At 38.6% G+C, this 15,771-nt stretch overlaps 1 protein-coding gene across 2 annotated transcripts; it reads right to left on the bottom strand.

The window, feature by feature from the left end:
* Nucleotides 1–542: 542 nt before the first annotated feature.
* Nucleotides 543–6,430, bottom strand: katnbl1 (katanin p80 subunit B-like 1). Of its 2 annotated transcripts, none has more exons than XM_082504873.1 (10): nt 6,210–6,430; nt 5,539–5,663; nt 5,363–5,400; nt 4,367–4,631; nt 4,126–4,241; nt 3,979–4,029; nt 3,486–3,575; nt 3,099–3,203; nt 1,689–1,782; nt 543–1,130 (listed from the first exon to the last, which is right to left on the bottom strand). In XM_082504873.1, exons 2-10 carry the CDS (start codon nt 5,650–5,652, stop codon nt 1,098–1,100), a joined length of 906 nt encoding a protein of 301 aa, XP_082360999.1. In that variant the 5' UTR covers nt 5,653–5,663; nt 6,210–6,430; the 3' UTR covers nt 543–1,097. The 2 variants fall into 2 exon arrangements, with proteins under 2 accessions (XP_082360999.1, XP_082360998.1); XM_082504872.1 differs by having other exon boundaries at nt 5,539–5,666; nt 6,210–6,427.
* Nucleotides 6,431–15,771: the final 9,341 nt, after the last annotated feature.

The raw sequence follows: 15,771 nt of genomic DNA, 5'->3' as shown, positions 1-15,771 counted from the left end.
CTTCAAAAAAACCTTTATTGTACAAACCAGAAGCGCCACTCGCTCGTTTTTGCACAAAGATTCCCTTTTATTCTTAAAACTCAAAATGAAACTCATTGAAATTTTAAATCGAACTAGGAGGCAGAATAAGTATTTTCCTTGAAGGTTTCCCACGTCAGTACATTTTTTTAATTTTGAAAAAGACTAAAAAAAATTATAAAATAGATCCTTTTTTCCGTTTAGCAATGCAGCTTTGAAAACTAATCAATTTTTAATAAAGATTAAAAAAAAAAATCACGAGGTCAAATTAACGCTGCAGGAGCATGTTTAAAAACTCGTTTAGCCACTTTAACTTGGTGAGCAAGATCTTTTTACTTTTATTGTTACTTTGGCATTCACTATTCCAAAACGGTATTTTCAAAATTTTAATGAGCTTAGCCAGTTAAAACAATAAAAAACAAACAAACAAAAAAACAAAACAAAACTGTGGTCTTATTTCTGCTGCAGTTTAACAGGACATCATCCCAGTACCATTTGATAATCTGAAGACAAAAAACAAACAATAAAATTGCATTTTTAATTTATTTAAAAGATGATTAAAAGAATCACTTGTTTTTACATTTTACATTACACAGTCAAATGTCAAAGGAAGAGGCAAAACGAAAAAACAAGAAAAGCAAGCTCTAATAACTTAAGACTGTTGCAGATTCAAGCTCCTTCTTTCGGAGAACTCAAGATGCAAAACATCAACATCCACAAGCGCATCTGCATTCCATGAAAGAGAGTGGTGTAGTGAGAGACAAAGACCTTGGCACTTCATAGAGCGAAATTACACCCAGTCTCATGGAGGTCCACTAAACATGCCCCTCAAAAAAGACAATCCACTTCAATGTGAAGCAGTCATTTGCTGTCCAGGAAGGCTCTCTTCGCCCTCCCTTCAGAGGTTCCAGCTCAAACGTGAGGGAAGTGTTTGAATTGTCAAGTTCAGTCCCAGTTAAGAAGTTTGAGTTTGAAGTAGCAAAAGTAACTGGTCTATTTCTCTTGCACCATTATCAGTTCGAAACATAGTCATGATTGACTGTAGTGGTCACATCCCAAGAGTGCTACATTGACAACTGTCAGGGCAGCTGCGACAGATAAGCCTCGATGCCCTGCAACACAAAGCAGAGATAGCACATGAGAAGTCGTCAGAGCTAGTAAATGCAGATAAACTGGATCACTCAACACTATTAATTTGATGCTGATTTGACATTTCAGCTGCTACAAACATGTAAAAATTAGTGAATGCATTTCCTTTTAAAAGATTTAATAAAACAAATCTTTTGTGGTTTCATTTTCTTCTCCTCCCACTATAAAACAGGATGTGAAGACTGAAAAAAGATCAACCACAAAAGCTTATGGTGGATCTGTGTCTTTTCTTTTTAGGATGGGAGTGGTTGGCTGAATCCACCTAAGATCAACAGAAGGTGAAATAACAGCAGGAGCACCTGTGGAGCCTGAAAACAGTTCTGCAACAGAAATATCAGTGTGACAAAACACTCCTTTCTAAAAACGTTAATGCAGCTCTATTATATATTTTCTATTTACTTTTAACAAGAAATCAATGTGGTGCTTTAGTATAAACAATCCATACAAAACAGTAGCGGTCTTCACTCTGACCTATATCACGATGGAAAAAAAAAAAATCCCTTATGAGGGATGGTTCTCACCTTTGCCAGCTCTCCCGTAGTTCCTGGAACCAAACATAATTGGGTTCCTTCCTTCCACAAGTCCTTTAGCCGCTGCTTCATGACTTCCATGTTCCTACAATAAACACACAAACATTACTGATGGCAATGACTGATAATGATATATAACCTTAATTAGCTATAGTTATTATTCATTCATCACATGACTGTAATTATTTGATTATTTATTATTTTCTCACATTCTGTATATTTGCATTATACCTATATTGGTATTATATTAATGTCCTGTGCATATTGATGATATCTGATTTCTGGTTAGAGGTTAACTGCATTTGGTGCCTTAAACTTGAACTTGTAAAATGACAATAAAGTTTAATCTAATCTAATCTGATTTAATTACTGATCCAATACATGGAAAGTGCAAAAGAGATGCAATCTTGGCACAGTCTTCGTGGAAATGTTTAAGGATACCATTAGGGCCTGTGCGATATGACCAAAATCTCATATCCTGATATAAGTCATCTATTGTCCCGATAATGAGATAAATCACAAAAATTTAACAGTTTCTGTAAATTCTGTGAATCTCGGGCAGCTCGACTTGCGTGAAGTGTTTCCAGCTGGGAGCTGTGTACCTGGAGTCGAGTGTTTTAACGATGTATGAAACTATACATTTTTAGACATAAGTTTTAACAGCCGCCATTTTCTTTGGGAGTATTTATTACACGGCGTGCTGCGGGGAAAAGCCTGTTCTAACGTTTGAGTCTAAGGTTTATTTTTTAGCAACTGGCGGCTCTTTTTTAATTCTCATCAGTAAATAATCTGCTCTTTCACGTGATTCAGTTCATTTTGAAAAGTCTCAACAGGATCTTGAGCTTTATTGTGAAAGGTTTATGTGGAAAATAATAAAAGCAGACACACGATGGTTTTACCGTCGTTGTTGCTAACGACAACGCATAAAAGCAGGCACTCATCCGTCTATAGTGTGGTTATTTAAAATATAAGAGAAAGAGAGAACTTTAAGAAGTTAATATAGCCACTACAGTGACCATCAAAACGGTGAAAAAAAAAATCCAGCATAAGGGCGTGGCTGCCTGGATGACAAATGTTTAGAAAATGAAAGCAAGCAACAGGATGTTTCCTGTGACAACACAGGCAACTAGCATGCCCGAATTCAGCAGATTATATTCATAAGATCGAAACAAAAGTGAATAACTAAAAACATTTACTGGATTTCAAATATTCATCTTAAAAATTTAATATCTGTTGGTTTTATCCCCATGCATTCTTTTTTTCTTTAAATTGATCCAACTTTCCAAGATTTATTTAGAATTACTCACCAGACAGTGAAAACTAGAAAAATAATATGATTTTAAACATCTACATTGAAACTCTGGAGGTTGCATTAGGTTTATTAAAGCGCACAGGGCTCACCTGTCTTCTGCACAACTGTCCTGCAGTCTTTTTTCAGTTCTAGAAAGTTCTGGCCACCATTTCCTGATGACGGATTGAACCCAGTGTAAACCCACAGTTATCTGTCTGTCAGAAAACAAAAAACAAAAACAGTTAGTTGAATCCAAAATGTTATTACATATGAGATTTAAAGGTCAAAGGAATTTCTCGACTCCTTCAAGAGGCTTTAGCTGCTCTCTCCTCTGTTCATTATCTATTTATCAGACAAGCTTAAACTTCCCGGAGGAGAACACAATCATCTTTAGGTTTATAAACAACAAATCTAACTGCTTTAAACTCAGCACACCTTCATATAATGATCAAAAAGAAAAAAAAAGATAAATATTATTAGAATGAATTGCCACTTACTCTTCATATTTACTGGTGAGGATCATTTTGACTTGGGGCATGAGGTCAACACAGCAGCCAAGTGACAAACATGGTGCTTCTGTTTGAAGGCTGATGAGAGAGGAGATAACACAAGTTCAAATGAGGTGATCATCAGCAATCAGGCATGAAGAAGAAAAATAAGAAAAATGGCCAACATGTCCACCGCAGAACAACAGAAAAATCTAACAAGCTGTCAGAGCTGCACGAGGTTTGGTTTTCACTAGGCCACCATGCTTCAACAGCTCCATATAGGTATCATGGTGCGACTATGCATGCTTGTATACTGCAATTTCAGAATTGTTACCAAAACATGACTATTTCCTGCTTTACAAATTATTGTCTTACAAACTGTACAATCTTTGTAAATTAACAGCTGACTGGACGAATGTGCAGCACGGTCACTGGAGGTAAAGCTGAAACACTAAAAGCTAAAATGTAAATAAACAAACAAAAAAAAAATAACATTACTTACTTGTTTGTTAAGACAGGTAAGCAGTCAAGCAGCACACCTGTGTCTTGAATTCTGGGAAACCACAAACATGTGATGTGAAGATGACAAATTGTGAGTAATTACAGAATAAACACAACCATCAACCAACAGTAGCCACAAGTGTTTTACCTTATTAGGTAGGCCACTAATTCACTTGCACTTTTTCGCCATAGTGTTAGGGCTACTTTAAGTCGAAGACTTCTTCCAAAAAGAACCTGGGTCATAGCTTCATGGTCCTTTGATAGCTATGTATAGACAAACAATGAAAAAAAATGGAACTCAGTGTTTTCAGTGTTGCAGTTTTCAATCAACAAGCCTTCATATTTCATATGAAATAAAAACAATCAGTGGCTCGAGCTCTGTTTCTCACCTCAGCAAAATCACTGTACTTGGAGCTGGCCCCCGCCATCTTGGAGGCCTCTGCAGAGTTCACCGGAAATCCACAGCCCCGGACATCATCGGAGCAGGTCAGCTCATTTTCCTTGTTGGCCATGCCGGGGTCACATAAACGGCCTACATCTGATGATCTGCGGTGCAGCTTTACGCCCACCTCCGCCAATCCACAACTCTTTCTTTTGCAAGATGTCGCCCGCTTCACTTTTCCTGGACTGTGTACTCTGTAATGCACCTGAAATCTGCCACATGGAGAAGTTGAGATTGGCCAGATGCAAAGCAGTCACAGGTTAAACCCCCCCCCCACATAAATACAAATTAAAGCCACCATGATAACGGTTAATGGTAAATGAAAGATGCTTTAATGGTTCAGTGACTGGTTGTACATCCACACTAACATGTTTTTTATGTTGACATTTGTTAATTTTAAGACCCCTAAACATCAAGACTTTGTTTCTGCCCCTCCAGTCAACATCATTTCCCAGACACCTATGTTTGCTTCTTTATCAGTCATAATTATGAAGCCAAAATATCACAGCCACTCTCACATACGTTCTATGATTTCGTGCTTTTCATGTGTATCTTTTCCATGGCGTCATACAGTGACGGCTCCCAGTAGCCTTCTAATATGTTGCTGTATTTGCTTTGCGACAGCTCCCTATTGTCACTGATCCAAGCAAACAAAAAAAAAAAAAATCTCTGGTCTTACTATTTGCTTTTCCTTCTTCAATATATTTTCAAAAAACAACTAACCCACTGCTTCTTAATTACACCAGTACACAGACCCAGTGTGGGTGAATGGTTAAGGTAATGTGTTTACAGAGGGTTTAGTACAAAAGGAAATTTTACTTTCATATTAAAACAGCTTAAAAACAAAAAACATATTAGTGTGGATGCAAGGATGATCTGTGGGAAACAGGCAGTGAGTGATCATAATTTGATGAACCCCCTCAGATGTGGATCAGAGACTCACCTGTCTTTATCTAATTCTTCCTTATTAATAATATCCACCTAAAACAAAAGGATAGGGGATGAGGCCACTACTGCTACAATGCCACTGAACTGTACTTCACAGTCACCAGGATTTAAAAGACACATGGGCAGCTGTTTACACAATTAGTCATAGTATTTCCCATTATATCCTTATACCTGCTTCATATTCTTCTCAGCAGAACTAGGCACGCTGGGTCGCAGAAAGCCATTGGAGTTTTTGTGGTTGACCTTCGAGACTGCTCGTTGCCAAACATGCTTACCAGCTGCCATAATAAGGAACACTGCTGGAGAAACAAATTGGAAAATAATTAAGAGGCTAAGGAGCCAAAAGCCAGGACTATGTTGTGGCACAACTATGAATAGGCCAGCTAAAAGTCAAGAGCATACGCTCCCAGATGTAACAGTTTGACTCAAATTAGCTCAGTGAAACAAGATAAACTAAACCAAAATGCTCAATTTTAGTTTCAAAGGCGTTAGCTCCCATTAGCTCGTATGGCTGAACGTCGCAAAAACATAATATGCTGTAAATGTTAGGGCTGTAAGTTTGCTGCTTTGCAAGTGTCAAAATAAACGATGACAAAAGAGGTGTAAAGTTGCATTTCGTGACGCCTCCCATTAAAATAAATGTCTATAATCTCATTGCAATGTCTAGGTTAGCTTTAACTGTTAGCATTTAGCTCAACTCACAAGACAACACGGGAGACGTAGAAAGCAACAAGCTGGGCCGCTAGTGCGAGCTAGCTAGCTGGTTAGCCTTGTGAACGTATGTCTTCGTCAAAGATAAAGTTGTCACTTTTAACATGTACGCCCCGGAGTTGAATACCAACCGATTCATTTTGTGAGATGTTACGATCGCTCCTCAGATGTGTAAAATCCAAAACGTGAAAAACTGGTTAAACACTAAAGCAACTCCCTCGATGCACGATCGCAAGCGTTTCACAGTTTTACCATTCAAATGAATACACCGCCGGTGCGTGAGGATTGTGGGATTGATTTTGGCAAAGAAAAGCTGCAGTTTTAGCGACGACTGCCGGACATTACAACACAAATTTGTGCTGTGGCGCCACCTGGTGTCAAATAGTGTGATACAAGAATGCAGTCTTGCAGAAGCTGAAATCTTACACCACTAACTGTGAAGTACATATACTTCTTTTTAAATTATTTCCATCCTTAATGAGGATAAATTTAGAAAAAAAACCAATGTAAATAAAAAAAAAGAGCTTATAGTATACTGTTGTTGGGTTTACATTACATTTTAACAATCACAATGGAAAGGGAAAAAAAACCCTGAATAAATGTGGCATTTTTCCATCTTTACTCAAACCTAAAATCTAAAAATACTTAACTTGACATCCCCAGACCTGTGTAGAAAGGCTGGAACCACTCATGACATTAAAAAAATATATATTTTCTTGAAAAACTGGAGAAATTAGCAAGTTCATTTCAAGTTTCACATTTTGCATAACTTATTTAATTAGATTTTACCTGTATTTACCTGTGTAGCATGTACATTTCTGAAAGCGTCCGGACTCCAACAAACAAATGTGAATCAACACAAGCACTGCTTTAGTTTAGTAAAAGTAAATGCATACATACTGTAAAAACTATAACAGTCTCTAAGACTGTAATTTTCCTTAAAAGTATGCCAAAAGTGTAACTTCCAACATGGCAGCCAGGATGATGGCCCAAAGCCCAGTTGAAATAACACAATTGGTATCTCCTCATTGTATGGACTGCGTGTGCGCTATATTTAGTGAAAGGTGGGTTATAACCATTCTACTATATGTTTAAGCCATGGTTCTATCGGCGAGTCAAAGCCTAACTTTATTTATACAGTACACATTTTCCTTATGAACTGAGTTTTATTTGCGACTATGCACTCAATCATTTTCCACTCCATTGATTAAAAACAGATGACTTTTCTGAGGTGTTTTGATGGCCATGATTAGAAGTGTATTACTGGAACATCCTGACCTTGCTTTCTGTCATTTATGAGAAATGCAGTTGAACCTGTTATCCATTTTTGCATAGTTGCAAATTGTTGCAACTATGCAACAATTTGCAACTATGCAACAATTTGTTTTTCTGCAGATGTCACTACATTATACATTGTGATTAGCAAGCCAAAGTAAAAGAAAAAAAGTGGCTATAAAAACAGGAAGAAGAGAGGAGAGAAGGATGAGTATACACCACTTTGGATTATATGACTGTTGTCACTGACTCTGCTGATGAAGTTCTGATTGCTGAGCAGTTTGTCTTTGTGTTTTGTTAAAGGATTGGAACACTATCACCACTTATATGTTAAAAATATGCATTCATACTGTAGTCCATTTGTTATATATCTAAAAGCTGGTCCACTGGAAATTGTGATTGAATTCTATAACTGAAAGTGCTTGTTTGTTATGATGAACTCGTCCAGTCAGTCTGTTTGGACCTGCGGTTAAAGGGCTTCTCTCATTTGTTCCATGGTTACAGACATTACATTTGCCTTTATGTTATTTCGCAAAGCTCAGTCTGTTAACCGTGACTTAACCTTACACTTCTTGTTAGTTTTAGTTGCTGTTGATGTAAGGTTGCTTCTAGTTAGTTCCCTTTTGTGTTCCTTTGTGTCCCAGTCTCATCTGTGTTCATCCTTCATCTTTCTGTGCTCCCTGGTCCTTCTGCGTCCCTCCCCCATGTCAAGTTAATCGTGATTACCCGTTCTGTTGTGTCTTCCTGTTTTATTTTGCTAACTGTAGTTCTGTGTCTTGTGTTTTGTTTACTTCCCCTCCCTCCTTATGTCTGTAGTTTCCAGCCACTCTGTCCTGTCTCTGTTTCCCTCTGTTCATTGTTGCCGTGCCCCGTCTGTTTGTGCATTACACAATTGATTTCATGCTCCGTCCTTTGAGAACTACAATTGGGTCTGCCACACAGCCATCACATGACAAATAGGTGCTGCACACAGGCTATTCTCTGTGTTTTTTGCTTAAGACTCCTTTCACAGTATGCCTCATTTTAGGCTGAGCGAACGCTTGGTTCTTCTGTTATTTTAATAATTTTAAAAACAGGGAAAGTTTCCTGGCACATGCCGGCTTCACTGAAACTCAATGAAAATGCCAAGAAATACAAAACAATTTGAAGTGATTGAAAAATTTATGTCTTGATGGAGAGGTAATTTTCTTGGAATTGTACTGTCTACGTAGGCTCTGAATGGTCATTGAAAAGGTGAATGAAAATAAAAAACAATGCAAATAACTCACTATGGCTGGTGCTGTCAACCACTCAGGCACCACTCAACTCCTCTTGCAGTGGCACTGGAAACAACATGCTCCACAATTACAAGGAAAAGGTGTAAAAGACTGGAAAATCTCTAGAAGGTATAATAGGTTTGTGAAATGTGTAGAATGCATGCCAGCGCACACTGAAAAGCCTGCAATGGTCCAAGAGTCTGCTAAACCATCTTTTGCCCAGACAGCCACAAAAATTAAAATGCCTGGTGGCTGTAATGGTTGATCATGTCTAGGAATCAAAGCGCAGCTGCATGTACCAACCCAAACATACCAAATCTTGGAAATGTTTTGGTTTGTTTTCATTTTTGAGAGAAACCGAAATGAATGTTCTGTTAATGGACATGAACAGCCTCCAAATAAAATGTTCCCGTTGTCTGACAAAGGCTTTAAGTAAATTTAGGCAAATCTCTGGTAAATTTCTTATACACTTGTAGTCTAAAAGATTCAAATCCTCTTTAGGTATCCAACAAAAGCTGTCAATATTCAAAACAATAGTGCTTTTACAGGCATGAGAAAAGAGACTAAGAATTGGATCAGATGTGTTGTTTTGACAGTTTTCAGACTGAATGCTAGCTTAAAGCGTTGGCTGAATGTAGCATTTGTGCTGCTTTATGCTGACTCTTGTTTGTCTTCTTTTAAATAACCCTGCAAACCTTTGTGGCCCCACATGGCCTCTGACTTTTGCCCGAGGCAAAAGTAAATGGCACAGTAACAAGTCTGAGCTTTAAAACGGAAGGATTTGCATTTGGTGGATTTGCATTAAATCTTCGGAAACTTTTAGGGTCTTACTAGCAGGGAGAAAAGCTCCTTCAAGTATCGACCCATTGTCTTGTCACATTTGATTCTTATCAAATAAGTATCAACGTAGGCAAAAGCTGGAGACAATTCTCTAGTTTGCAGTGAATATGTAGCTGTCTGTGCTATTGCATCCACGCCATATAAATTACACAATGGTGGTGCTGTAACATAAGAGCAGGGCAGTCTTGTGAGCAGATGTTAGCTATTAAAGAGACCATTGTCTCAGTATGAAACCAATTATCATGCAGATGTTTTAGCTTAAAGACAAGGCTGATTTGATTATTGTAACTGAGCGTCACCAGTAATGCAATTTAAGCCTTAACAAGTTAGGGAGGCATTCTTTCTTTGATTATTTGAGTGAATAAAATGTTATGCAGAAGCAAAAACAATAAAATTTGCAGACTTACGATATATCCTAAATATGCTCTTTCCTGAAACCAATTATTTATACATTAATCCACATTTCTCAAAAAAAAAAACCCTGAACTAAATTATTTACAGCAGCTTCACTCCATGAATCTGTTCATTTAAATCATTTTTTACACTGTGAAGGTTTATGAATTGTATAGGATCAGTCCACAGAGAGAACTTGAAAAGCCACAAACTGTGTTCGTTTCTGTCCTCTGGGCCTTACTGTAAACATAATTTTGGAAAAATGAGTTCGAGATAAACATGTAGCACTAAATCAGATTTTCTCAAACAAAAGTAACCACCCACAAAGGCAGTAAGAGTATTATGAGATTTACATTAGCAAGGAGGGATTTACATGACAAGGGTTTCTCCAGACAAATCAGACTGCTTGTTAGAGTCTGTGGGTGTTAGAAATTTAAGCTGGAATTTGCCTGAAGTACAGAAAAATACCCTTCATATTTGTGAAAGGCTAAATCTCTCTTAGCAGGATGTGCTTATTGGTAAGAAGGAGGCTTGCAATAGCGGAAATCTTTGCAGTTAGACACAAATGGGACTACACGGGGAGACTCTGGCTCAAATGCATTCCTGGGCATCAATTAATGCCCTTTTGTGAAAAGCTGCTGGATTTGTCTTTTACACAGATGGTGTCCTTGTGCAGCAGAGTGTGGCACACCAGGTTATGGCATTAGTTAAATGGACTTGTAACTCCCAACTTCTTAATTTTCAAAGTGAAGGATTACTGTTATGATGAAGTATATTTTACTCTAAACCCCACCACTTGTCCTACACCTAACCAAGACGTTTTAAACGCCAAAAAAAATCTAAGCAGCAAATGGAACCAAAAGTAAATTCTGAGTAAAATCAAACAAATTGGTAAATGAAATAAGTGACAAAATAAAAAGCTTTCAACTGGATGTAAATCTTGGTTTCCTTTCCGGCGAAAGGCTCTAAACAAAAATGAAATCTCTTGGCAGGAAAGGCATCGACTGTGGCTGAATTGTTGTTCTAAGGATGACAGTGTTTGTCTGTCTGTGAATCACTTTGACCGAGACTGAAATAATAAATAACCTGATATCCATGAACTTTGGTTCATGTATCCATGCTGCCAAGAGGATGAATGCTAATAATTTTTAGATTAACAGTGGTTTATCTCCTATCTTTTTCTCCAATGTCATCAAGTGGTTAACATGTTTGGTTTTTGAATGAAACATCTCTCTAGGACTGGATAAACATCCTGACGTTTTATACTCAGCCTTCTCACATTAGCATTTGCCTCCTCAGGTAGCTTCAAAGCACCATAAGGCTGCACAATGGGTTAAAACCCAGGTGGGGTTTTCTATACAGACTTTGCGTGTTCTCCTAGTGCAGGGTTAGTATTATTGTTTGCTTTAATCTGTAGTAAGAATCAAGACATAATTCATTAATGCCTCAATTATATTGGCCTAAAGACCAGTCAGTGACCTCCTGGTAACTTCTGGCCTCTATGGAAAAATGTGAATTCTCTGAGTGGTTGGTAAGTGGTTGCTGGCAACCATTAGAGGAATTGTGTTGCAATGAGGAATGCTGTGCTGGACCAAAAACGTATTTGCAATTGTTTTGGTTGCTAGCAGGTTGCTACGGTCGGTAGTTTGATACTGATTTGTCTGAAAACACTTGCAAACTAATAACTAACACAACAACCAGTCATCAGCCAGGAGGTCACTGACCACTGACCAGTTTCTAGACCTGTGTGGCTGAGGCCTACTGGCACTAGTCTTCTTTGCACTGTAGGGGGATGGATAGGCTGGAACAAAAAATTTGCATAATATCCAATGTCTAGCCACGTTTATCTGTTTTACATTCAAATATCAGGTTAAACTATGTAAACTATGGCCTGCGATAAGAACGAGATGTGATATTGTCTAAACAGGGAGATATAGTGGATATTTTTAGACAGTTTCCTTGAGACATTTATAGAATGTTGCACTTGTCTTTTGCATGAAAAGCTGATTTGCTTCTTGCTGGAGACATAGGTCACACCATGCTTTTTCACTGCACGTGTCCTAATTTTTTTCATTAAGAGGAAGAGCTGGAAGAGGAAGAATTGAAAACTGGAAGTGTCAGTTTCAGAAATGGTCAGACAGCCTCTTTGAAAACATACACAATTATCTATGAGCAATCAAAGTCACTTTAAAGCATACTAAAAAGTAACAGTGAAAGTCTGCAAAGTAATCTGTTGTTATCTTATTTTGTCAAGTGAGAAAGAGGCCATGCTACTGAATACACTACTCCACAAAAGCCCTCAGATCAGGGAATGGAAAAACTCTGGCTGCTGGCCTTGAATTTACTTGTAGCCATCAGAGCTTAATGTTAGTAACTGTGTTCAGGTTATGTAAGACTGTTTTGAGAGGTGCTTCACACACAGCATCTTTTTCAATTCCAATTTTATCTTTCAAATTTTAAAGATGAATAGTTAAAAAAAGCCTTTAATCTACAAAATATATATATATATATATAAAAAATTTGAGTAGTTCTACATAAATGTTTGTAGAAAACGCCCCAAACCTTTGTGATTTCCATTCTGCTTCTCAATCACTGGCTTTCTCAAGGTTTCTACCAAAACACATGCATCAAGTGTCTCAGTTTCTAAACATCCATAGGAGGCAACAAAGCACAAGTTGCATGTTTATTTTACGGTATAAGAATAAGTCATCATGCAGCCTGTCTGGATTTGTTTTCTGCCAAGTTTGTTTGCAATTTTAGGCTTTAGTGCTGATTTATTTGAGCCTTTAGTCTGCAGGGGAGGTACGTTTGGATGAGTGGCTGAGTTGGGACATAGGTTGCAGATCTCCATGTAGGTGGCCCTTTACAGCAAACAGATGCCCAGGGTATTAGCTCTGTCATCTGTTGAGAGCTCATTCCAGCACTAGATGGCAGTGCGTGTCTGTAACTGCAGGACATCTGGGTGGGCGTCTTGACAGAGAAGGTTTGCTGCCAGCTACGGTGAGATCAGATCATTCATTCCACCTCAAATGGTCTCACAAAGATTTTTTGCACAGTCACAGGACTGCCAAAGTCTGTTCCACTGAAGCCACAACAATTATGCAAAGAAAGTCAGTGAGTGCACAGAATGAAAGAAGACGCTCACATCATAAGACATACTGTAGAAAAGATGGCCTGATGTTCTGTCTCACATGATTTATTAGGCTTTAAGATGCCTTTTCTGGGGTTTACACCCCAACAGGTGGTGTTTTTAAAAATAGAAAAGCTTTTGCTTGAAATTTCTTTATGCAACCATAAGTGTTTTTTTGCAGGGGATTTAATAGATCAGAGTCAGATTTCATTCATCTGAGCTACCTAGGTGGGAAAACCTGAGTGTAGTGAAGTGTTTGTTCATTCATCTGACTCCATATGATCAAAAGAAACATTTAATTCTACATTCTCATTGCTCACTCTTACTATGTACACACTGTGCACTGTAATTATGTTGCTGAATATCAAGTGCTTTTAAAGCGTACACCCACATGGGTGTTATTTAAGGCGGAGATTAGTGTCAGGATGACATTTGGGGGAGCTATGAAAAGAATTTAATGAATTTAACAAACACTAAGCACTTATAAGAATAGCTGAGCGCCATGTGGCTTGTGCACATGCTGTCCACATAAATTGAGTGCAGGTGAAGCTGGCTCTGAAAGCAAATCACTTCCTACGTGCTCCCATGTTAAAAAGTCAAACTTTAGAGCAGAAATAAACACATATTAAGCCTAAAAGTTAGGAAAAGATAAGGTGACAGGTGAGTGCTGACACAGTCTGGTAGGCCTCAGCTAATTCAAATCACTCAACTGGACTTTGAGAGGTTTTTTTTGGTGTCAGTACTTTTTCAAGCAGTTTTAATGCAGTAATATAATAATAAAATAATAATAATAATAATACTGTGGTTTGTTGACTGGTTGCACCAGCATGCTATTCTTTTTTGGTGAGCAAAAATCAATGTTATTCTATTCATCCACTTATCCTTTTCAGGGTCGCGGGGCACTGGAAAAGTCCCAGCTGTCATAGTGTAAGAGGCAGGGCACAGCATGGAAAGGGCACCAGTCTAACACACAGAGACAGATTCGCACAATTTAGATTGTTGCCCATAGGAGACTCCTCCTGAGGGAGGAAGCCAGAGTACCTGGGGAAAACCCACGCAAACACGAGGAGAACATGCAAACCCCAGCCTGGTGGTGGAATTGAACTCTCAACCTTCTTGCTAAATATGCGGCAACAGTGCTAACCACCGTGCCACCGCACTGCCACAAACAGATGCCCATATTTAGCATTATTCACCTAATTATCATCTGTGCATCTGTGAAGCAAACACAGTCTATGGTAACAGCTGTCACTACCTTTACTGTATCGCTCCACCGTCTTTCCCCAAATATATTTAGTTCTGTTTCTTTCTGACCAAAATGTCAAATCTGAGCGCTCAAAACAACAAGCCATAAACTCTGGTGGATGTCATGATGGTTACTGCTTTCTTTTGTGTAAAGAGTTTTTAGAAAATGATGTCTTAACACTCTCACTCCCATCAGAGTCATGTCTAGAACTGGATGTTCAGCATCATTTTAATTTTAAACCTTCCACATGTTTGCAAAGAGAAAGTACAGTATAATTTAAAGGTTATTCAGAAGATTTATTTTTATAAATCTGTGTTTACATGTTGGCTTTGCTTAATTTAACCGAACTATTTCTTCTGCCAAACTGAAACAGAAAAAAAAACATGCATAAAAGAAGCTATTGTGTGTGTAGTTGTGGAAGAATATGTGTGAAGCTCGGTCCTCTCTGGCACAGCTGGCTGCCGGCAGAGCCTGCGGGCACGCCACTGCAACCCCCTCTGGCCTCTCATTTGGGGCTCTACTCAGCTCTTCCCAGGAGGGTGGCACGGTTCCCCCCCCTTTGGTGGTCCTCCTCGGGTCCTTGTACTCTGGGGCCTCTGGATATCTGGGGCCTGGATCTCCTCCATACCTGCTTCATACCCTGGAGGACGGGGCTGTGGCCCCCCCACACTCCTTAGCAGATCGTTACATGGAGAAACCTTTGGAATACAAGCATGCTGATCCACACAGGTATGCACACAGGTGTACACACGGGTGTTCACAGACGCGGACTACAGCTTTCTTGGCTGCTGCCTCAAAGCACATTGTGCGCTGTCTATCTTGCGTGCTGCACAATATCGTTTATTATTTAGTATCTACTGATATCTACTGCTAGCTAGTTTATTGTGATGGTGCCGTTCTTTTTTTTATTATGTTGCTCTTTGTTGTTTGCTTTCTCTTCTGTTTTTTTTTCTCCATACAGGTGATCCAGGTGTTTTGTTTGTTTGTTTTTTTTTCTTTCTTCCCCCCTTCTCACCGTCTCTTCTCCCCTTTGGTTTTCTTTCTCTCCCTCTCTTTCTTTCATTCTTTCTCCCTGTCCTATCCCCCAGTCATGTCTGTCCCGTTTGTGGCAACCGAAAATAAAATAAATTCATAATTATAATAAAGGTCAATCAAATGGACCAATATGGCAAGGCCATGATGATCCACTTGGTAAAATAAATCCGCTTGGCATCTTTCTTGGCCTTAAGACAACAATTCTGATGGCTAAAGATCCAAACGGGACAAAAAAAAAAAGAATATGTGTGATAGTGTGAAAAGAGTGAAAAGACATTCATCAGGCACGTGCAATATTTCCTTAAGGTGCGGATGTCTGCCATTACCATTTACAACAAGGTCAAAGGGCAGTGTTTTCAGTAATTACAGCACAGCATGACATGGGTGATAACTCAGAGCCCTCCCTGAAACCATCCTGTTCTAGGCATCCTAAATCTCAGGTGTCCTTTTCACATTTGACCTTTGACATTGAGTTATCACTCATCTTTTTTACCTAACACATTGGCTACTTTTAATGT

The sequence above is a fragment of the Aulonocara stuartgranti genome, assembly GCF_965226115.1.
Source record: "Aulonocara stuartgranti genome assembly, chromosome: 15".
NCBI lineage: Eukaryota > Metazoa > Chordata > Actinopteri > Cichliformes > Cichlidae > Aulonocara > Aulonocara stuartgranti.
This window is presented reverse-complemented; position numbering and strand designations above follow the sequence as displayed.

Coding starts and splice junctions, on each gene's coding strand:
- katnbl1 (XM_082504873.1), bottom strand. CDS start 5,652: ATGGCAGCTGGTAAGCATGTTTGGCAACGAGCAGTCTCGAAGGTCAAC. Junction 5,401..5,538: donor CTGAGAAGAATATGAAGCAG/GTATAAGGATAT, acceptor CTTTTGTTTTAG/GTGGATATTATTAATAAGGA. Junction 4,030..4,125: donor TTAGTGGCCTACCTAATAAG/GTAAAACACTTG, acceptor GTGGTTTCCCAG/AATTCAAGACACAGGTGTGC.